At 39.8% G+C, this 24,373-nt stretch overlaps 1 protein-coding gene and 1 non-coding gene across 2 annotated transcripts in view; one reads left to right on the top strand and one right to left on the bottom strand.

The window, feature by feature from the left end:
* B3GALT1 (beta-1,3-galactosyltransferase 1) overlaps positions 1-13,562 on the top strand; it is a 61,875-nt gene extending 48,313 nt beyond the window's left edge. The window contains exon 2 of the mRNA XM_020990901.2: positions 7,615-13,562. Coding sequence (XP_020846560.1) covers positions 7,836-8,816 — 981 coding nt within the window. The 5' untranslated portion in view covers positions 7,615-7,835 and the 3' untranslated portion in view covers positions 8,817-13,562. The remainder of the gene's footprint in view (positions 1-7,614) is intronic.
* Positions 13,563-19,299: 5,737 nt separating this feature from the next.
* LOC144454640 (U6 spliceosomal RNA) lies at positions 19,300-19,403 on the bottom strand. The gene has a single exon (XR_013483150.1). It is a non-coding gene; the product is annotated as a U6 spliceosomal RNA (small nuclear RNA).
* Positions 19,404-24,373: the final 4,970 nt, after the last annotated feature.

The raw sequence follows: 24,373 nt of genomic DNA, 5'->3' as shown, positions 1-24,373 counted from the left end.
ACAAACAAACTAATGATGGAATAAATAGGAAATAATTAATTGGAGGGAAAGCACTGGAATTAGCAGAGACTGTCATCTTATAGAAAGAAAGGCTTCTTATAGAAGGTGAGAAGAAGCTGATCAGGTCTTCTAAAATAATAGTGATGATGAAGATGATGATGATGATAACTAGCATTTAGGTAGCACTTTAAGGTTTGTCAAGCACTTTACAAATACTATTTCATCTAATTCTCACAACAACCCTAGGAGGTAGGTGCTATTATTACCCCCATTTTACAGATGAGAAAACAGAGGCAGGTAGAGGTTATGTGACTTGCCCAGGGTCACACATCTAGGTAGTGTCTGAGGTCTGGGCTGCAGCAGCACTGACCTTGCCCCAGGGCCTCACCCAACACAGGCTGATAGAGCCTCTGGCCCCCTCCACAGTCTTCCTGGGCCCCCTCCAAGAACCCAACCTCCCAACAGGGGCTTTAGCACACCCCTGGGGACCTCAGAGCCAGCCTTGAGCTGGGGAGAGATGGCAATCACAACACAGTCAGCTCACAGGCCTACTCCCCTAGGTGAGGCATAGTCAAATGGAGATGAGTCAAGCCATCTCAATACCAGGTGAGTCTTTTTTCCCCTCCTTACTCCTGCTCCTTCACTCTGCTTGAATCTCTCTTTGTCTCTCTGTCTCTGTCTCTGTCTCTGTCTCTGTCTCTGTCTCTGTCTCTGTCTCTCTCTCTCTCTCTCTCTCTCTCTCTCTCTCTCTATCTCTATCTCTATCTCTCTCTCGCTGTTTCTCTGTCTCTGTCTCTTTATCTCTTCTCTCTGTTTCTCTCTCTGTCTCTATCTTTGTCTTTCTCTCTTTCTCTCTCTCTCTGTCTCTGTCTCTCTCTGTCTCTCTGTCTCTCTCTCACAGAACTCCCAATATCCTCATACACATATGCAATTTTCCCTTCTTCTTTCCAAGGACATGCTTAAACTCCCCAGCTTCCTCCAAGCCTCTACTATGGGAAGCTTTTACTGATTTCCCCTGCTTGTCAGTGCTCTCTTCTGCCTCAAATTATATTGTATTGATTTATGTTTTAAATTACGAATTATCACAGTAGAATATAAACTCCTTGAGGGTAAGGTCTGTTTTTGCTTATGGACTTTATATCTTCTGCTATGCCTGTTGCCTATAGAGTCTAATTAATGCTTATTGGATTGGGCTAAATCTAGTGCCAGAGGAAGGTCTCAATGAGGCAAAGATGTCTCAGACAGTAAAGTGTTCCCACTTTGCCTGGAGAGTTCGCACCTCGTCCAGCCCTGTTCTAAGTTTCTCTGCTAAAGATATACTAAGAGACTAACTGCAAGGCCTAATTACAAAGTATTAGGAATCTAATATGTTTATTCAAAGAATAATCTGTTTTGTTGTTTAGTCATTTCAGTCATGGCTGACTTTTCATGACCCACTTTTGGTGTTTTCCTGGCAAAGATAATGCAGTGATTTGCCATTTCCTTCTTCAGCTCATTTTACAAATGAGGAACTGAGACAAACAGGGTTAAGTGATTTGCTCAGGGTCACACAGCTACTAAGTGTCTGAGGCCAGATTTGAACTCAGGAAGAGGATTCTTCCGGACTCCAGGCCTGTACTCTATCCAGTACCTACCTAGCTGCCCCATATCTATTTTTTGCCTTTAATCTATTTTGAGGAGACCACATTGAGAGAGCAATGCTTAACTCAAAGGTGTGAGTCACGAATAGTATCACATCTAATGTTATCATAAACAATATTTAGCGAGGACTGCACAGAGTTCAGAATCAATCCAGAAATGGGATATATTTCCCTAGTCAGACCAGATCTGGATTATTGGGCTAGTTCTCAGCTCTACTCTTTACAAAGGACAAATTATATCATAGCACATACTAGATCACAGACTTGTGAACTTTTTTTATCCCAGAACTTTCCCCACATCTAGAGCCACAGGCAATTTTCCTACAAGTTCTATGCCATGAACCCTGATTCTCCTTCCCTTCACTCAGTATTTCCATGCCTCTGTGAAGGGAAGGGAATTTTTTGGTTTCTCCTGAGAAATACTTTGAGGAATAGCATCTCCTTCCCCCTCCCCCACCTAACCTATCTTATCAGCTTGGAGCTGCGCATTAAAAAACTACTAAAACCAGGTCTGGATCCCCATGAATAATGAATCCTCTGATGTGGTGGTCTTGTGTATTCAAATTCACATTATTTGAAGTTATAATGATGTAAAATGTGATTATTGCTTGCTGCCTGATGGAAACATGCAGTGCAAATTTGAATAATGCAACCATTTCAGGAGATTCGTTATTCACATTGACTGAGTATAACTAGTATACAAACAGCTAAAGAATGCTTTTGCAAACATACATTCCTTTGGGTAAGCCTCACTCAAAACAAAACATAGGTAGAGAGAAAACACAGAATAGCAGCTAAGGCCCTCTTTTTCAGATATCAGGCTCTACAAAGACAATCTAAAAAGGCTTGAAGAAAAAGAAGACTGTCTAGGGACAAAGCTAAAGGACAAAAGGAATGAGAGAAAGGAGTGAGGCTGTAGCCCCAAGGTCCAAGTCTAATGAAGACCCCTTTCATTCCTTTAATAATGACTTCAGCAAAAAAAAAGCGAAATGCGATATGTAAACCCAGGTTACACATAAACTGTAGGAGGTTAGAATTGTATTTTGGTCAGACAGGAATGAATGGCCAGGAAATAGGGGGGTAATTATACTAACGGGCACCAATGGGATAAGAGGGATAGGTAAATAAGAGAGTCCACAACACAGGGTTTGGAAAAGAACAATTAGAATAGAAGTTGTGATGGGGAGGCTGGTTCGGGGACCCTTGAGGTATTCCTTCCCCACAGGGTTGTTTGTCCTTTGTTCTTGAAGAGAATCCATGACATCAGGAAAGTGATGCCACGACTTGCAAGTGAATTGGATTTAAGTGAGGCAGGGCTGTGCAAAGTCAGCAGCCTCACTTTCTCCTTTGGCGTCATCTGGCTGCAGTGGCAAGATATAGATAGGGACGACTGGAGATGCCCCCTCCCAACTTTATAGGAGAAGTGGGGAGGTCCTTAAAGTCAGAGCATGGGGCCCTGAAGTGGGGTACTGAATCTTTACCATGGGTTTTGGAAGCATCTCTTGCTTCTCTTTAGAGGTTTCAAATAGCACAGCAAACCACATCCTTTTTGTCTGCTTCCCCCTCAATCTTTCCACCAGGAGTTTGGCAATACAAGGGCCAAATTTGGACAGTGTTTATTAAGGGTCAGCTGGAGCCCTAGCTATACTCAGAGTCACGCTGCTAGGAGCTATTCTAATGTTCATTTAAGAAGAATCATAACTACAATGAGCTATTGCTGGCCTCCCTCCTATGGCTCATATATTCACATTCCACTCTTGGCTTAGACAACATGGTGTCTATTGACTCTGCTTTTATTCATCCCCGTCTTCTTATTTTATTATGATGATTGTGCTTTGGAACATGAGTCTCCATACATAACTCTAGTTAAATTCTTTCAACACAGTGCATACATTGAAGTGCATACTTTATTCTAAAGCTGAGTTTGTTGAAATTCACATCCATTATCTCCTATCTCTGTCTACCAGGACTACTGCAATATACTCTAACAAGGAAGCGAGAGACAATTTTTTACATGAGTGAACTCTGTAACCTAGCTTACCTTTAAAAATGACATGATAGAAGTTGGGAGTTCTGGGAAAGAACCAGGAACTCCTAAAGACAACTTTTTCATTTGAATGCTAATTGAAGCGCTCATCACCTCCCCTTGAATTGGTGGCCCCCAAATTCAAAAGTCTCATTTCTTAGGATCCTATTGTATTTATAAGTGAGTCCCTAAGGATGCAAATAATTAGCAGGGACCAGTGTGATTTCACCTGGATACATAGCACTGAATCTCTGAACTGGCACCAGAAATAACTCTGCCACAGGGGGGTTAGGAATGGTTTCAGCATGTGAGAGAACAAACAGGAGTGTGTGTGTGTGTGTGTGTGTGTGTGTGTGTGTGTGTGTGTGTGTGTGTGTATGAGAGAGAGAGAGACTATCTGGAAAGCTGGGAATCAGGAGTAGGAGCTGGAAGATGAAGGAGAAGGGTTGGTAGGTATTACTTTTGTGGTTGTTCATTCATTTTCAGTCATGTCCCTCTCTTTCTGATCCCATTTTGGGCTTTTCTTGGTAAAGACACAGAAGTGATTTGCCGTTTCCTTCTGCAACTCATTTTACAGATAAGAAAACTCAGGCAAACAGGGTTAAGTGACTTTCCCAGGGTCATACAGTGTCTGAGGCCAGATTTAAATTTAAGAAGATGACTCTTCCTGAATCCAAGCCTATCCTTCTAACCATTGCACCACCTAGCTGCCCATGGGTACTACTTAGTGGGACTCAAAATGGAGCTAGGAACAAGACCAGTAAACAGCATTATGAAACAAGGTGAGGGACAGTTTTTCAGCCACAGCAACTTAAAAATGGATACAGTCAAGGAAACAAAAGAGTCAGAGATCTGGAGGTCAAGATTGCCATCGAGTAGAAGGTGTTATCCTGAATAGAGAGCTGGCTGTGAATTAAGACAGAGGGAAAAGATGAGGGGGTGCCAGGAGAATGGCCAAAGCCATTTTGTACGTATACTATGTGTAATTGGTTTGGAGCAATTTCATCGGGGTGATTTCCTAAACAGGAGCGATCTCAGGCTCAGCTGCTCTTCAGCTGAGAGTCTCAGAGAGTTGCCTCAGCCCCTCAGAGGCTGATTGACTTGCCCAAGGTCACACAGCCATGATACACCAGACATGGCATTTGAATGTGTGTCTTCCTGACTCTAACCCAGAGTTTGTTTTTTTCTTCCTCCCATTATATTTGCTCTCTCAACATTCATGTGTATAGAAGTTCCATAAGAGATCAGACTTCATGCTAATGACCTGAAACAGGTGAGAAGTCAGGAATCTGAGAGGGATTATTATTTTCTTTTATAGTAAAAACCAATTATTAAATTAAGATTGAGGTTTTTCCTTTCTATTTCCTCATTCAGGGTCCAGCCCTTGCAGGTCAGTCAGTCGGTCAGTCTCTGAAGGACATTGCTAATAGATGAGATTACCCATATGCACTGAGATCTTGGGCAGGACCCCACCCAGCTAGAAGATGTTAACAAACAGAATCTAATCTAGGAGATTTATTGCCCTTAGGAAATAAATCTGCTCCTTGGAACCCTTCTAGAATTTAGGGTGACCCAGCTTATGCAGGAGAAAACCAATCAGAGTGGTCTGGGTAGAGATGGATTCCTTTGTCCAGATTGTTGGAGGGAGCTGAGTCCCATAATCAAGTCATGTTCTCAGCAGGAGGAACTAAAGACTTTTCACCCACCTCCTCATTAATATGTCTACCACCTTATTAATTGTTCACCAATCAGGGTTGATTTTCACCTGTCAGGGACACCTCCCTTTCCAAAGATATTTAAGCATTCAGGCATCTCTGTGGTGTTGTCTGGAGAGAGACCACTGACCATCAACCTATTGATTATTTGCTAGCCTAAACAATAAATTGATTATTAATTACCCAGAAACTCTATCTCTTGGGCTTTTCATTCATCTCAAATCAAAGAAATACAGGTGACTAGTCAAGTGCATTATGTGTGGACAGAATACTGGACTTGGAAGCAAGAGAGCTTGACTTCCACTTCTGGGTTTGAATTCTGCCTCTGATAATTTCTAACTGGGACATGGATTAGTCACCCTCTCTGACACTCTGATTTCCCATCTATAAAATGATGAAGATAACCTGTAGTACCTACATCATGAGGTTATTGTGGGGCTCAACTGAGACTATATATAATGCTTTGTAAACATTAAACTGGGCAGGTTAGTAGCATAGTAAATTGCATGCCAGGTCTGGAGTCAAGAAAACTCCTTTTCCTGAGTTCAAATCTGGCCTTGGACACTTATTAGCTGTGTGACCCTCGACAAGTCACTTAACCTTGTTTGCCTCAGTTTTCTCATCTGTAAAAGGAGCTGGAGAAGGAAATGGCAAACCATGCCAGTATTTTTGCAAAAAGAAAAAAAACTTCAAATGGGGTCACAAAGAATTGGATATGCCTGAAAAACAACTCAACAACAACAACAACAAGAAAAACTGTTAAACTAAAACATAAATATCTATGCAGTAAGGTTTCCAAGAACTGATACAAATGGAATGTGGGGAGACAGGAGAATAAGGTAGAATGAATGTTGGGTCTGGAGGCACAGGATTTGGATTACTACCTTTGTGACTTTAGGAGAATGACTATATCTAGGGGTATGCTGGTAAATATTTAATGATAGACTCAAAAAAATCAACACAAGATACATTTTCAAGTTTAACCTAAATTATTATCATTTCTCAATTATACTCTAAAGTCTAGGCAATCAACAACACAGTAGAGCAGGACCTGATATGTAACATTTGCCATTTTTGGAGATATAAATACTCACACTGAAAATTTAAGGGCTCTCACAAGCCAAGCTGGCTTCAACTCACCTTTGACGACACTCCTGTGGACCTTAGTTTCACTCATTTGTAAAATGAGGATGTTGACTTCTAAGGTCCGTTCCTTCTCATACAGCTATGATCATCTTTGTTACCTCCAAGAATAATGATTATGTTGGGGAAGGGAAGAGGGGACAGGGACTGGATTTGTGACTTCATTGGTATGGGGGGGGAAGGGAAGGGAATAATCATTTATAAAGCACCTACTACATTCTAGGCACTGTGCTAAGCCCTTTACAAATATCTTATTCGACTGTTTACAGCAACCCTACAAGGTAAGTGCTGTCATTATCCCCATTTTACAGTCATGGAAACAATGGTTACATGGGATTACATGGATAGAAAGTGCCTGAGGCTGGATTTGAACTCAGATCTTCCTGACTCCAGGCCCAGCACTACCTGGTTGCCTAGAGAATTCTCATGTTAAAAAATTCTCTCTACCAACACCTATTGGCACCTTCTATTCAACTTATAGTCTTAGAGTTGCCTAGAGTACTCAAGAAGGTAAGTGACATGGCCAGGATCACACATCTTATATGTACCAGAAGCAATATTTGAACCCTTCCTGACATTTATATAATACTGACTATGGTCCAGGTACTTTTCAAATATTATCTCATTAGATCCTTATAACAATCCCTAGGAGGTAGGTGCTATTATTATTTCCATTTTACAGTTGAGGAACCCAAGGTAGACAGCAGTTAACTGACTTGCCCAGGGTCATACTGCTAGTAAGTGTCTGGGGCAGTATTTGAACTCAGGTCTTCCTGACTTCAGGGTCAGCACTCTATCCACCACACAATCTAGCTCCTTCTTTATTGATTGACTAGTTGATTGATTGATTTTCTCCTTACAACAATCCGGGGAAGTAGTTGCTCCCACTATCCATCCCCATCTTACAGATGAGGAATCTAAGGCAAGTAGAGATCAAGTGACTTGCCCTGGGCTTATAGCACACTGCCTCCAATGAAACAGGAGGGCATTATAAACCCTAAAATCTCCACGATAGCTTAATGATACTGAATTGAAATGTCAAAACACAAAAACAAGCCTAACAAACAGTGTGCTTTCTTGCATTTTGCAGAATCAGGAGGAAGACTTACAAAGACATGGAACCCATCATCACAGGGAGGAAGAAAGTAGAGTGAGAAGCCTGCTACCCATACCTATGAACAATCTCACAGTAATTTGTATTGATTGGACTTTAAGATTTTTCAAGTAATATGCTGCCTTTGCAGGACGAAGAGATGTTAATGGTAAGAAGGCTATTTATTCAACATACTGCATAGAGGAGCTGCAAAGACAATGGCTTCAAAGGTCTCATGTCTCTATGTTTTGACAGTTGTGTGCTGGGCTAGCGCTCTTTGGTACCTAAGTATAACTCGTCCTACTTCTTCCTACTCCGGCTCTCGGCCATTTACTAACGTTGCTGCAGCCAGGAAGAACGTTACCTTTGGTAATATAAGAACTCGACCTATAAACCCTCATGCATTTGAGTTTCTCATAAATGAGCCCAAGAAATGTGAGAAAAGCACCCCCTTCCTTGTCATCCTCATTAGTACCACACACAAGGAATTTGATGCCCGACAGGCTATCCGAGAGACGTGGGGAGATGAAAACAACTTTAAGGGGATCAAAATCGCCACTCTCTTTCTCCTAGGGAAGAATGCTGATCCTGTTCTAAATCAGATGGTGGAACAAGAAAGCCAAATCTTCCATGACATCATCGTAGAGGACTTCATTGACTCGTACCACAACCTCACCCTCAAAACGTTAATGGGGATGAGATGGGTTGCCACTTTCTGCTCAAAAGCCAAGTACGTCATGAAAACAGACAGTGACATTTTTGTAAACATGGATAATCTCATCTATAAACTACTAAAACCCAACACTAAACCAAGGAGAAGATACTTCACTGGCTATGTCATTAATGGAGGACCAATCCGGGATGTCCGCAGTAAGTGGTACATGCCCAGAGATTTGTACCCAGATAGCAATTACCCACCATTCTGCTCCGGGACTGGCTATATCTTTTCAGCCGATGTGGCAGAACTCATTTATAAGACCTCACTCCACACAAGACTGCTTCACCTTGAAGATGTGTATGTGGGACTGTGTCTTCGGAAGCTGGGCATTCACCCTTTCCAAAACAGTGGCTTTAATCACTGGAAAATGGCCTACAGCTTGTGTAGATATCGCCGAGTCATTACTGTGCATCAGATCACACCAGAAGAAATGCATAGAATCTGGAATGACATGTCAAGCAAGAAACATCTCCGGTGTTAAGATTTTTACAGGTGTAAATATCTTTTATTTTCTTTTTTTTCCTTCTTTCTTTCTTCCTGCCTTCCTTCCTTCCTCCCTTCCTTCCTCTATCATTTCCTTCCTTCCTTTCTTCTTTTTAATTTGGGAGGCTATATTGTTGGTAGTTTACACATGTTACTATGGGAAATGAATCGTGAAGGAGTTTGCAAAAAGTATTTCCCCCCATCCCCTCATGTCTTAGTTTCTTTGATCATCAGTTTACAAATGTCACATTCTCATTACACAGATGTTACACAAGTTGAAAGTGCCAGATGCCAATCTCAGGGCATAGGGCATTGCCATTTATTCTCAAAAAGCAGCTCCCAACCTGTGCCCCCAAAAGGAGAAACTGGCTGAATGCTACCCAGCTACAGCAACTATGCTTCTGAGGTAGAAATCTGGTTCTGAGAGAAGGAAAGTCACCTCACAATAATGCCTTCATCTCATCCCTTCAAAGCGAAAATAACTTTGTTTAGAAACCTGTTTAGAAATAGACAGAGTCAAGACACATGAGAGGGAGTATTTCTGCTGTGTGTGATATTTACATTGGGTTTTTTTTCCCATATATTGGCATGCAAAATGTGTTATATGTACAATTCCACCCCCAAAAAAGAACTTAGTTCTGGCAGGAAGACAGGCATTGGATGAGTGGGAATTTGAACTTGAGAATCAGATGTTCTAGAAGTTCAGGAAACAACTTTATTGCTCATCCAAGGATTAAACACATGGTGGGCAGCAGGTGGAATGTATATAGAATGCTATTTAACAAAATAAATAGGAGATTTATTCTCAGTTCTTTCAGAACAAATATAAAATTGTGCCTCCAAGGAAAATTGCCAAATGTAACTTTACCTGCTTCAACCCAGTATGCAATGTCACTGAGTACACTTGGAATGTTAGGGTCATCTGGGCACACGGTTCCAAAGAAAGAAAATAAGCAAAGCTAATATGCGGCCAAGAAGAGTGCTACATCACAGTGCAAAGATGGCAGATTCCAAAAGCATGAAAAGAATTAGAGCCCTAGGAATTAGGCAAAGGGCACCAAATCTGGCTGGCACACCAAGTGTGTGCAATGCATACTTTAGTACAGTTGAATGTCAGCAAGGTTCCCAGTATTACATGCAATTGCAATAGCATTGAGGTCTTCTCAGGGGCAGAGTTTCAAGAGATTTGCAGCCAAGGGAGGGAAGCTTAGGTTCCATTCCTTTCTCTTCCACAAGACTCCCAGTGTCAAAGGAGAAAATGATGGAAACCTCAGTGTGCCTCAATTTACTCATTTGCAAAGTGGCAATTATTAAAAAAAAAAAAACCTACCTCCCGGATGCTGTGAATTTTAATTCATGTTTGCCAAGTACCTTGAAATCCTCAGCTGAAAGGTGCTATGTATGTGCAAAGTATTATTATTGTATTATTATTATTATTATTGCTATAATATCAGTAACCAGTGAGTAATGGTGAGAGGCAGTGGAGGCATGGTATCTAAAGGGCTAGCCCTAAAGTTAGGAAGACCTGGGTTCCTGTCCCACCTCTAACACTGTGGGTAAATCACTCAACCCCTCAATGCCCCAGGCATTCTAACTCTACAGTGTCTGATTTGTGTTGGTGAAGAGAGTTTCTATCTGAGAGCTTCTTACACAGATTAAAATCATGGGTCCAGTTTCCACCTCTCCCTCCCCTCTGAAAAAGCAAACTAGTAATTATTACTAGTAATATACCACATATGTTAATATAAAATTCACCACAATTAATCTGGAATAAATCACTAAAACTTTTCTTTCTCTCTAGTCTAATTTAGATCAGGAGTTCTTAACCTAGAGTCCATGAACATTTTTTAATGATTTGTTAACTATTTCCATATAATTGGTTTCCTTTGTGTTCTTATATACTTTATTTTATGTCTTTAGTAACACTCTCATGAGAAGGGGTCCTCTTAAGCACACTGACAAAGGGGTCCACAAAGCACTTTTGGGAAGCTTCAACTATTTATGCTTCCTCTGGAATCACTTGATGAATTATTACTTCCATGCATTGAATGCTACCCCTCTGCGCTGAAGCATAATGTGTCTTCCAAAGGTTGGGGGCGTAAGGTATATTTTGTGTCAGAAGCTTCTGGTTTTTTTGGATGTTGGAATAAGCTGAGTTGCTTGGAGAAATGTGCAACTTGAAATCTCTCCAGTAGTTTGAATTATGGCCTCTCTGGGATTCAGAAGATGGGAAAAATTAATTCACTTTACCACTCATCTTTCCAGAAGGAAGAATAAACACAGCAAAATTAATAGCAAACCAAACATTGATGATAACACAGCATCCATTTGGAAAGTTTACCATACTTAGTGAGGAAAAACCCCACGACATGAAGACAGTACCTTGTTTTTGTTGTACCTGTTTTGATTTGCTGAATTGTTTTGGTCCTTAAAAAGTAGTCCTCTGGAAAGTTCTTTACATCTCATATTCCCAGAAATGTAAGACCTAGTTAGTCACTCCTTCTCTTAATAAATACACACATACACATATACAAACATATATATGTATATAGGTGTATGTATATAAACACACACATATATATATGTGTGTGTGTGTATGGATATATATATATATATATACACATCCACTTACATACATATGTGTATATGTGTGTATATATAAGCATATATATGTATGTGTAAATACACATATATACATACATACACACATATATAGTCAGCTTATTTCAACTTGGACAATACAAGAAAAATATTAGAAAAGTTGAGGAGAAATTGGGCCCCACAAGATCAGTCAGCTCCCCTGTCCAGTAATTATTGCCAGTTCTCAAATTCAATGATTTCTTCCTGGTGATTCAAAACATTATCTATTCAATTGTTAAGCAACTGGACTGGGCCTTTGCCCAAATCATTTTGCTCTGCACCTGTCTCATGTCCAGCCAACAACTCTTAATACCAAGAAATTACACATTATGAGCATGATATATATATTTATATGTATATGTTATAAATATATACATATTATGAATAGACCTCCCTAGTCTAAAATAAAACAAAATAAAACAAAAGCAGTGGTCATTATTAATTTGGAAATTCCTTTAAATTTCCTGATTTTTTAAAAGTGGTCTCTAGTGCACAGAGGACAAACATGTAAATATCCATCAAAGATCATGTGTATATATTTTAAAGGAATCATCTCTCTTCAACTGTACATATAGAGGTAGAAGCCTGCCTGCTGGGTAACATTCGGCTCTGCATGGGGCTTATTTGAGCAATGCTCTTTGCCCCGTGATTCTGTAGCCTTAATTAAAGCATGTTTGCCCTCCATTTTTGAATGTTTGGAATTTTTTTTCATGTTAGGTGATCACGGAAAGCCTCTGGCTTCCTCCTTCCGTTAGTTTTCTGATTCTGGCCAAAACAAGACTCTAATCACTTGGGCAACCATTAGACAGATTTTTGTGTCCTTTCTCTGATTTAAGGGGCAACGGACAGAGATCTGGCCTCAGAGTCAGGAACATGAGGGTTCAAGGCCTGCCTTTGACACACACTGGCCTGTCTCAGTGTCCAAGGCAACACGAAGACTTTATGTTTCAGTAAAAGTTCTGACCTGCATTAGTAGCAGGCCTTTCTTCACCAAGGGGTTCCCTCTACCAATACACTCACAGATCCAGCCCCTGCCCCTCATCCTATCCCGTCTCTATACCATTCTTATTCCCACCCCATCCTTATCCCTATTCCCAAACCTTTTCTGGGATTTAAAACATTATTGCAGGCAGCAGCCTCCATGGGGGTCATGCAGTCAGTTTATGTCTGATAACCTGCTTCTCATACCTCCCATCTGCAGTGTTACTTTAGCACAGGATGATGTTAAGTATCCAAGCTCATTGTCTTCATTCGTAATGTTCCTTTTTCAAACGAGCCTTTCAGTTTTCTTTAGGTGTAAGATTGCAAGGTTTTCTGGTTTTTTCCTATAACATGGCAAATGCCAATTTGAATAGGACACTGGAGCTGTTGAAATCACTGGAGTCAGAGTAGGAGGAAGCTCCTGTTTACTTTGGATGGAATTTCAACCAACCTAGCCTATTGAATGGACGCATTATGGGGGTGGGGAGTGGGGATGAAAGGAAGCACCCCTTTGCAGAGGGGTGAGGGGAGGACTTTTTCAATAAAACTTTTCCTATCAAAGGACAATGGAATATTTAACCCAAAGCACCTGGGATTGATTTTCTATCTTTCATAATATGTGATTTCAGTGGGGGAATTAATTCAAATTTCTGCTGTAAAGGGGGAAATGGTTTTTATAAACAAAAAGCAACTTGTGAATGAAAGAAGCAATTTACTAGAGAAGCTTGTTAATAAAAATTGACATTTAGGTGTATCATTATATATGAATGGATGTATTTATGTATTTATTTGTCAAAATTGTATATATTGTTTCATCAAAAGTAAGTGTCCGTAAAAGTGCACTCTTTGGGTTTAAAGTATTATTTAGGTTTATGTGGGGTTGCTAGTTGAGCTGCTAATCAGAATACTATTTTTTGTATTAATGTCAGAAAACAAACAAAAAAAAAGACAAATGGAAACTGAAGGTGTGTGTACAGTTGGTTTCTTCACCTTCTTGAAATGTAAACTCTGTTGACTGGAAAGCACGATGCTAATGTATAGGCCCATCTGTCATGAGGAAGATTATTGTTCCATAAAAGCTGATTTTTTAACCATTGGGAAAAATAAACAGAAGGAGAACATATTTTTCACTTTATCTGCTTCTTTTCTGAGTCTCCTCTATGAAATACCAGCACTTTCCAGCGTTAAAATAAACAAATATTCTACAATTTACCATTGACCTCACCCGACAACCAACCTCAATATGTCTAATAGCTCAGAAGCCAAAAGACACCACCACATTGTTCATTGCTCCTGAAAATTTCAATATGACCTCAGCGCATTCAGGGAAAATTAACTTCAAGAGCATTTGGTCTAGTGAACCAAATGTTGGTCTATAGTAGACCGAAAACCTGAGTCTTTTTTTCCCAGCCCTCTTTGGCCTTTGATGGCTGCAGTACCTCTCCACGGCTAGAAATGGAAAAAATATTTTTTTCTATTCTCCTTAGAAAATATCAAGTTCATCTTAGATGAACTTGGGGTGTCTAACTAGGGACACAGTTCAGGTGAAGTTGGCCCTTCTTGTGTTTCATTTACCTGACATCTTTGTAATGCCGCACTGTGATTAGATATTTGCATAGACATTTGTAATTGTGGTCAGGAAAGTGCTGGTGCCTTTCTTTCTGGCAGAGAGTTGATAGCTACTTAAGAGAAAGGGCCTCTGTCCCTGCTCTATGGGTCATTGCTGGGTGCCCTTGTTTCTTTTTAGAAATGGAGCTATGAGTCCTAACCACCTCTACACCAGGAAAAGATATTCAAGGCACAAAGATTTCCCCACAAATACCTTTTGGAAACACCATGATCATTTTAAAATTTCATCATTTGAACTTCTTTAAAAAGGACTGTCAGCTGAGGAAATGGGGAAATACCCTGAATAGCATCAATAAGCATACTGGTATCATCTCTAAGTTGCCAGGGAAAAGACAACGTAAAAATCAAAATGAATTATATTTAAAAAAAAAAACTGACAGCTGCATACATTTTAGAGATATTGCATTTTCCTCTCAGAGAATACTTTTTTTAAAAAAATGATAAAAGTCTGATTCTAATTGTAACAATTACCCGGGGCTTAATTAATATATTGCTTAAAGATGTGTGGGTATTAGAATGGGGAGGGTGGGTTTCATATAGCTTGATTATCATAATTACAAGCATTCTATTTTCTCATTTACTTAATTGATTGTCATAGATTTCCAGATGAATTCACATTGCTGGAAGAGAAGTGAATATATTTCTGGAGCAGGAAAAAAAAAAAAGAACCTGGGCTATTTAGAAAAGCAGTGTGTCCCAGAATGTAATCCATGTGAGCATGAAAAATTGCCCTGGATAATATTTGCTTACCTCTCTCTTGGTTAAAATGGGTATTTTGTGTGTGTGTGAAATGAAAAAGAAATGAATGAAAAAGTTTTATTGATTCGGCTACATCTATAATGACATTGGCTCTACTGTCTCTGTGGCTAAAGGTGCCTAGGACATGAGAAAAATCTTCCATTTAGTTTTCCTCATAGAATCTATTAGTTTGGTACATATGCCAGCTATCTGTTATGCCTTTTGCAATGACTTCAGCCCTCACCTGGAGGGACCATGGCAGGAGAGGTGATTTATTCTCTCTGTGAAGTTTATTCCAGAGCATTTACTCAGTAGAAGCTGCCTTCTATGTCAAGTTGGGCAGAGTTACGTGTGCTGGTTGTGTGATGAAGATTAGTTTTCAGAGGGATGACGATGACATCATCAAATAAGAGCTGGGCTAAAGGAGATCAAAAACCATCACCCAGGTCTTTCAAAGACTTGGATTTCCAGCTTTAAGATGGGAAAATCTTGAAGATGTTCATCTTTTGCTGTAGTCATCACATTATACTTGCGATTTTGAGACAATGGTTCTGATGAGTCCATTATGTCAATGTCACAGGAAAGCAGGAGGAAACAAACACTCTTTAAAAAAAAAAGAGGAAGAAAAACATGGTACATGAATGTTACATGAATAATTAAGAATAAATATTAAGGCAACAGGAAGATAATGCAGCTGAAAGATAACAGGAATTTAGAAACAAACTGCCATTGATTTGATAACTTCTAAGCTTTATGAATACATATAAATGAGACAAAGCAAGTCAGAAATCTATAACCCCTCTCACTCACTCAGCATCTAGTGCAGGTCACTAGAAACTTTAATAAAGTTTGGCTAGCTCAGAGCTCACATCCACTTCTGAGGAGTGCAGAGAACAATCTATAACTTCCAATTATATATTTTTCCTCTTGGAAGGAGAGGATTCTCTAGAGGACAATCCATCACTTGCAGGCTCATTAAAAAGTCAGTCTCTCTCTGCATCCAAGGATTTTTATTCACACCTGTCTCTAACCACAACCAGTTTGGCTAACTCTCCTTGGTTGACTTTTCCCACATGCTTCTCCTTTCTAATAGTTTCCCCACAATTGCTCACTTAGTCTTCCTTCAACAAAAGATAACTCCATAAACACAAATCTCTCTTCAAGGCTGGCAGAAAGGAGAGCCTAGGCTGACACCAATGACATATCATTCTCGAGCAGGCTGCTCCGCTTCTGTCAGCGAGAGGAACACAGGCAGTACAAAATGAGGAAATGGCGTGGAGGAGCTAAGGTAGCCTTGAGAGTTCAAGATGGAGGATCAATGTGAGCCAGTGAGGTCATGTGCAGAAATCAAAGTTGCGAATAGGCAGTGGATCAGGATTCCAGATTGGCAGCCAAGGCTTAAAGAGTTAGTCAGGTTTCAAAGGTTAGCATGGGCAATAGATCTGGAATCCAGGGGGGAAATTGAGAGGCCAAACAAGGAGTCTACACAACGAGGCTTTAGAAGCCCATGAAGAGAAATCAAAGCAATAGAGTGACAGCCAGTCAGTCAACAAGCATTTCTTTTATTTTTACTTCAATCATTTTCCTTGCTTTTAAAAAATATGTATTTATTTTTAGTTTTCAACATTCACTTTTATAAGATTTTGAGTTCTAAAATTTTCCCTCTCCAAGATGGCATGCAATCTGATATGAGCTATACATGTACAATCATATTAAACATATCCACAGTAGTCATGTTGTGATAGAAGAATCAGAACAAAAGGGAAAGACCACGAGAAAAAAAAAAGAGAGAAAATGGTATGCTTTAATCTGCATTCAGACTCCATAGTTCTTTCTTTGGTTATGGATAGCATTTTCCATCATGAGTCTTTTGGAATTGTCTTAGATCATTGCACTGTTGAGAAGAGCTAAGTCTATCAAAGATGATCATTGCATAATGTCGCTGTTACTGTGTACAATGTTCTCCTGGTTCTGCTCACTTCACTCAGCATCAATTCATGTAAGTCTTTCCAGGTTTTTTAAAAATCCACTTGTTTATTATTTCTTATGGAGCAATAGTATTCCATCACATTCATGTATCACAACTTGTTCAGCCACTCCCCAGTTAATATGCATCCTCTCAATTTCCAATTCTTTGCCACCACAAAAAGAGCTGCTATAAATATTTTTGTACACATGGGTCCTTTTCCCTTTTATATGATCTCTTTGGGACACAGACTTAGAAGCAGTATTGATGGATCAAAGGGTATGCACAGTTTTATAGCCCTTTGGGCATATCAGCAAGTGTTTCTTATACTCTTATTATGTGCCAGACATACTTCTAAGCATCAAGAATATAAAGTAAGTCAGAACTCATTCAAGGAGGGTGGACAACAGGTACTGTGTCAAGCCTTTGTACCATCTAGCCTTGTGATGGTCACAGTTAATAAATACTTCGTAAAAACAGTTATAGGGGGCAGGTAGGTGATGCAGTGGATACAGCACCAGCCCTAGAGTCAGGAGGACCTGAGTTCAAATCCAGCCTCGGACAAATAACACTTACTAGCTGTGTGACTCTTGGCAAGTCACTTAACCCCAATTGCCTTGCCCCCCCAAAAAAACCCAGATACACACAAACAGTATGTGTGTTTGGTAATGAAAGGTGGTGATAAATAGACTTGATGAGACATGCCCATTATGGGACCACAGACAATACATAGAATTAGGAAATGCCTCACAGGTAAACTAGAAAATACCTCTCTATAACAGCCCAGCTATTCTTATTTTCACTTACCAATTCTCTCTCAGAAAATCAATTACCAGCCCAGGAATAAAAGCCTACCAAAGAGGCAACTGACTCTTTTGCTATTGATCTGTTGACTGAAGGCCACTTCCAATAGCATAGTAGGAGGGAAATTATTTGCAGCATGGTTGCCATACCTCAGGTAAGCTTGTCAGCTGTTGCCCTGGAGAATCCCTATTATACAGAGCTCTGAGGGAGTTTCTTTCCTGCCTAGCCATTTATGTAAACTTTGTACGGTTCCCTAATGATCCACAGCGTGCGTTAAAGAAGGCACTGTGCTCTACGAACAAAGCAGAATTGTAGTCGCTCCAAAGAAATGTGAGATGTACAAATTTAGAGAAAACTCCACTATAAATGTTCACGTGGACTATTTGTGTCCAACCTTTGGTCGAGCCTTCCCAGCTCCTATTGGTCTGATCAGCCACAGTCAGACACACTGTACCTTGACCCCAATATAGTGATGTCATTTTTGACCTCTTCAAGCATGAAGGACAACAACCAACCAATGGTCCATAATACTGGATCAAACAGACTTAAGGTCTATTTGTGTGTGTAAGTTGGGGAGATAAAATTCCTCTACGTGAGACTCCTTTGGATTGTGTTCATTTGTGAATAGTGGGAATATGCAGTGATTTCCTCTACCCCAACCTACCCCTTCTCCAAGAGTTGCCCATGATCTCATAGGTGAGGCAATCCTGAGCCAAATGCAGAATATGCTGGTGAGTCTTAGAAAATGTGTTTCTAAGGCCTGGCCTCTTCTCACTTTTGAATATACCCAGAAAAGTGAAGATTTCCTGTCAGCAGTGCACCACAAGAACCATTCCCTTTGTTTGGCTATCTGGCCACCCTCAGGTGAAGTTCAGCTATAAACCAGCAAGGTGCTATAGGGGATGGAGGGTTGGATTTGGAATTGGGAAGATCTGGGTTCCAATCAATCTTCAGACCCTTAATAGCTGTGTGACCCTGGGAAGATTGCTCCATGTCTTTTTGCCTTACTTTCTTCTCTACAAAAAGAGGATAATAATTGCGTTGACCTCATTGGGTTTCTGTGAGATTCAAATGACATAACATGTAAAGTGCTTTTCAAACCTTGAAATGCTACATAAATTTCAGCGGTTATTATTAGGTCAATGAGAGGATCAGGCAGAGATTAGACAGAGAAAAGTACAACTGCTGACAGAGCTTACTGCTTTTTGTTTCTTTTTAAGTAGCAGTTTCTATTTCTATTTAAGTCCTACCATGATGCATTTTGGCATGGAGGAGATGCTGCGTTCTCAATGGCCATGTCCATGGGTAAGGACAGCAGCAGGTTATACTAGACTGGAATGGTCTGCAATAGCACCGAAATAGACAGTCCTCCCAGTACTATCCCCTAACTCAGTTTGGGGAATCTTCTCACCAGAAGGACAGCCACCAGGGAATGACATTTTTTTTTTGCTCTCCTCTGCTCATGCTTCAGTCCTCTCAAAATGTGAAGGGCTGCAGCCTCCCCATGGTGCCCAAATGGTTCAAATCACAGATCTTTTGAAATGCTGAAATAGAAATATTTCCAGTGCAAAAACAAAAGAAGATTTCAGAGGTGCTTAACAAAAAAAAAAAGCTTTATTGAAATCTTTTAATTCTTAAACCACATTTTACCCTTTTTCTGATATGCCTCCTCCCCAATTTTTATCCTCCAATTGAAACCCTATCCCTAGTAATAGAGGAAAGAAAAATTACAAAATGCCTTATGAACTTTCCTGTCATTCCCACACAGGGACCTTGCTAAACTCAGTTTCATTCCAGTTTTAGTAAATGTACTGCCACAGCAAGTACATCTGGTTTGTTTTCATATGAAGAGATTTGCTGGTGAGTTGCTGTCAATTCCTCCAAGGGAAAATGTTTTCATCTTTTCAGCCTCTTCCCCTCACAGACCCCAAAGAATTTCTCAATTTCCCCCATTTTTCCTCCCATTGGTTCAATTTAATACTTAATATTAAATTCCTTTTGTAGAAATGAACTGATTTATAGACATAGCTTCAGAAATAGCATTTTACTCATAAATGATTATTTAACCCTCTTTATACTGAATTGGCTTGGTTTTAGGCTACTAAATAATCAAAGGAGGTACCTGTCCCTGCCTGGGAATCTAGACACAACTGACATTTTGCATCACCTTCAAAGGATGCATTGTACTTCACATGCATCATCTTATTTGATCCTTACAACAAGGCTGTAAGGTTGGTATCACAAATATTATTATCCCTGTATTGCAGATGAGGAAACTGAAGCTCATTGAAGTTAAGTGATTTAGCCATGTTCACACAACTCTCAATTTCAAAGGCAGAATTCACACCCAAGTCTCTCCTGGTGGGTAACTATCAGCTTTTTCTGCTATGCCATCCTATCCCTCAGATGTTATCAGAGATATAATATTCATCTCTCACTAAGAGAACACATAATTGGTGTCAGGGATGTTGTCATAAAGATCTTTACACATTAAAAGAAAATGAAGGGACTTGGACTGAAATAGAGATGACTTTAAGAAAATCAAACAAGAAAAAGTAGGAAGCAGATGGAGAGCGCAATTATCTAAGGAAATAAGCTAGGGGTGATAAAGGAGAGTTATTTGAAAGAGGAAGGCAGGAGAGGGAAGAGCAACAGTAAAGAATGAGACAGGAAGATGAATCAGGGTTAGAAATGTTTTCATTCACTTTCCCCCAACATTTTTCTGGATTTTTGCCATTGAGTAAAGGGTCCAAGTCAACTCTGTGAAGCTTTGAACTATCTCTAATTTTTTCCAACTTGACTCTGATTTCCATCAAATTCTCTTAGAGGTAGACAATGAAAATCTGGCTCCTAAAACACATTTCATTGTGAATTCACACAACAGTTTGTAATGACAAGATGTTTTCTAATATATGCCTTTCCATTTTGTTGTTCTAGATTTCTTTCTATCCTCATACCAAATACTAAATTCTTTGTAGCTAAATTAGGGAGATTGTGAGAAAAGTCACCCAACCCGCTGATCTGTGGGATGTGTGTGTGTGTGTGTGTGTGTGTGTGTGTGTGTGTAGGGTGGAGGTGAGATCAAACCATAGGAGAAATTTACTATGGATGGAAGTGTGCAACAGAGAAATTATCCCCAGGAGCCAAGTGGCCCTTCCTTGAAAAGGGCAGAGTTTGGGGGCAGCTAGGTGATGCAATGGATAGAACATTGGCCCTGGAGTCAGGAGGACCTGAGTTTAAATGTGATCTCAAACACTTGACACTTACTAGCTGTGCGACCCTGGGCAAGTCACTTACTCCAATTGCCTTACAAAAAGAAAGAAAAGGGCAGAGTTCACTTTTTCCCTAACTAGAGAGGGAAAGTTGTTATCTCCATCAGACTCTAAAACAAAAAATGCACTTTAAATATCATGATAGGATCCATAATAGGTTTCTAATGAACTTTAAGAGTCAACTTCAAATGGGAAGATTACAGTATTGATTTCTCTTAGTTATAGTTGGCAGAACTTAAGAATTCTTAAGCAAGTTTTTAAAGGTCATGGAAGAATGGTATAAGAAGGTTCCCCTTTCTCTGCCCCCCAATAAGGGTTAGGCTAGTTTATCCCTGAAAAGTCAGGGACCTGACTGGTCCAGGGGCCAAGGTTAAAATTGCGCCTTCCTTGAGGCCGCTTCCTAGTAGCCTCTAGTTTTATCAGTGTGGCTTACTGCTCACCTAAGGGCATAAAAAGATATACCCACATAGAGTTGGGGACCTTTGACAATGGGGATAGTCCAAGACTTTACTTGGCTTTACTGCTTTACTGGGACATAGTATGAACAGAGAAAGCCACAACTATTTATCTCTTATTCCTCAAAATCAGCATTTCTACACTTGGATGAACAAATCTAATAGACTGGAATGTGGACTAGATTAATTTCTATCAGCAAGAGAAGAAACTGGATAGATCACTGGATTTAGGGTCAGGAAGACAAGTTAAAATCTTGCCCTGGAGACTTACTAGCTGTGTAACCCTGGCCAAGTCACTTAAGTCAGTTAACTGTTGACCTCAGTTTCCTTGTTTGTGAAGTAGGAGTAATCATTGCACCTACCTCACAGGATGGTTGTAAGGGTCAAAGACATACTATGTGTAAAGTACTCTACAAACTCTGAAGTGCTGTAAAGATGTTAGCTTTCTTTATTTTATTATTACTATCTCCTAAGGAAGTTAGTTGCTTTGAAAGTCTAGCTTAGCAAAAAAGTGGGTCTGATCATTTGTATTCCATCATAACCAGTCACGTTCCAGTGTGGGGAGGGTTGGAGAAGGTTGAAATAAGCCTAGGGCAAGCAGCATAAAGCTGTTGGGATACAGGGACTGGTTGTCATTTAATTGGTACAGCATAAAATGTGATCTCAAACCAGCTTTTTAATGGAGAGAGCAGGAGTAGAACAGACCAGTCCGGAGCAAAGTTAATTCACTTGAGATGCTTCAGCTAGGGAGCTGAGGGAGGTATCTAGTAGCCTCCTATTTCAACAGATTGTTCTAATTAGGTACTAATCTCAGTTTTTTTATTTTTACTTTTCTAAAGTCATTCCTACTTCCCAGTAATTCCTGCCCCCCACCTTGAAACATAAGTACAATCAAGCAAAACAAATTAATACAATGTTTATGTCTGCAAATGTATGCCTCATTCAGCACCTGTTGTGTTCCATCTCTCTGCCAGTCACTTCATCATCAGTCCCCTGAAGTGACAATTAAATACTGCGTTGATCAGCTTGCCAAAGTCTTTCAAAGATTTTTTTTTCTCGACACTATTATGATCTTCTCATAAATTATTCCTTCTCCATTCTGCTTATTTCCCTCAGCTCAGTTATTTTATACCTTAGAGTACAAATAGCTAACAGGGCCCTGCCAGTGACCTGACCCAAAATTCTGTGTATGTTCTTCTCTAAAGTCCTTGATACTTAAGACAAATAGAGGAGTTGACCTTCTGTATGTCAATGGATTGGGTTACTTGGGAGTTGGGATTTGGAGAGAAATAATTAAGTGCAACAAATTGCATAATAGGTAAAGGAAATTTGTCTAAAGGCTGCTTGAGAGAGAACTGTTAACGGTGTTTCTCCGACTGAGACAGCAACTGAATTCATTCTGCTTTCCTTCCTGTGAGTATGACATTCAACTTGAGAATGGCTGCTCAAATCCAGGCTATCAGAGAGTCCCCATCATTAGCTATGGGCTTGCATTTCTGTCCTAGCTGTAGAGTTATAGGCACATTATAGATGCTCAGCAGATAATGTGCTAAATAGAATTTAGTCATAGACTCAATAGCCAGACATCTGTTGTGAGCAAAACACAAAGGGTTAATCCATAATATTAAATGTAGATCCCTGAAATGCCTGACCTCCCTATCTCTGCTACAAGCATGAAAGATTCTACCAAAACGCAACAAAAGTTGCCTGAAACCTCAAGGAATGTATCCAGGTATGGGATGCGAGCATGTCCTAAGTCCTTTTCCAAATCCACTTATTCTCTCTGAATTTCAGACTTCTTAAAATGTAAAATAGGAATCATAATCCTCCTGTCCTGCAAAAACAGAAGAGAATATTGAGGATTCCTTGGCTCCTTTCCCTTTAAGTACAAAGTTCTAGTGGGTACCTTTAGCTGGGACCATCATAGAGCAGAGGTATCAAACATGGTACCCAAGGGACCCCTCCTAAGCGCTGACTGAACCAGGTTTAAATGTAATTGGGAAATACTTAACATAATAAAAGTACAATAAAACATAGATATGAACCAGGTTTAAAAGTAATTGGGAAATACTTAACATAACAAAAGTACAATAAAACATAGATAATGTTAATATGTAGTATTCTGAGTCAATATCTAGCTCATAGAGATCCTTATTTAAGTTTAGTGGTCCCTATTCTGTTTGAGTTTGACATCAGTCTTTACAGTCTTGGTATCCAGCCCTAGCTTTCAAAAACACCCAAAGGGTTATCTCAAAAGTTGATTCAGTCAGTCCATGAGAATTCATTAAGTCCCTTCTTTGAGCCAGACACTGTGCTAAGCACAAAGGATACAAAGAAAGGCAAAAAACAGTCCCTGCTCTCAGGGAGCTCATAGTCTAATAGGGGAGAAAATATAAAAACAATTCTATACAAACAAGATATATACAGGATAGATTCAGAGTAGTCTCAGGAGGAAGGTACTAAGATTAAGGCTGACTGGGAAAGGCTTCTTGCGGAAGATGAGACTTCAGCTGAGACTTGAAGGAAGCCAGGGAAACTAGGAGGCAGAGATAGAGGAAGAGTTCAAGTCATGACAGTTGTGAAAACACTCTGAGTTGTGAGATGAAATGTCACGTGTGAGGAATGGCAAAGATGCCAGTGTCTTGGAGTCATAGAGTACAGAGAGGGAGTAAGGTGTAAGAAGATTGGATAGGCAGGAAGGGGTCAGGTTATGGAGGGCTTTCAAAGCCAGAGAATTTCATATTTGATCCTGGAGGTAATAGGAAGCCACTGGAGTTTATTAAATAAGGAGTGATGATCAGACCTGCATTTTAGGAAGATTATTTTGACAGCTAAGTGGAGGATAGACTGGGAAGGTGGTGGTGTCCTCTACAGTAATAAAGAAGTTAGGAAGAAGGGAAGGTTTGAAGAGAAAGAAAGTTTTAGACATGTTGAACTTAAAATGACTACAGACAAGGTAGTTTGAAGGACCAGACATATCAATTCCTACAAAAATATTATAATTTTCATTTGAAATAAAAATTTTCATCCTACTATCTCTGTTTTCTTTGCCCCATTGATTTAAAAATGC

This window comes from Phascolarctos cinereus, unplaced genomic scaffold, assembly GCF_003287225.1.
Source record: "Phascolarctos cinereus isolate Bilbo 61053 unplaced genomic scaffold, phaCin_HiC Scaffold_726;HRSCAF=1367, whole genome shotgun sequence".
Classification (NCBI taxonomy): Eukaryota; Metazoa; Chordata; class Mammalia; order Diprotodontia; family Phascolarctidae; genus Phascolarctos; species Phascolarctos cinereus.
Note: the sequence above shows the minus strand (reverse complement) of the source record. Positions and strands in the feature narration are given on the sequence as shown.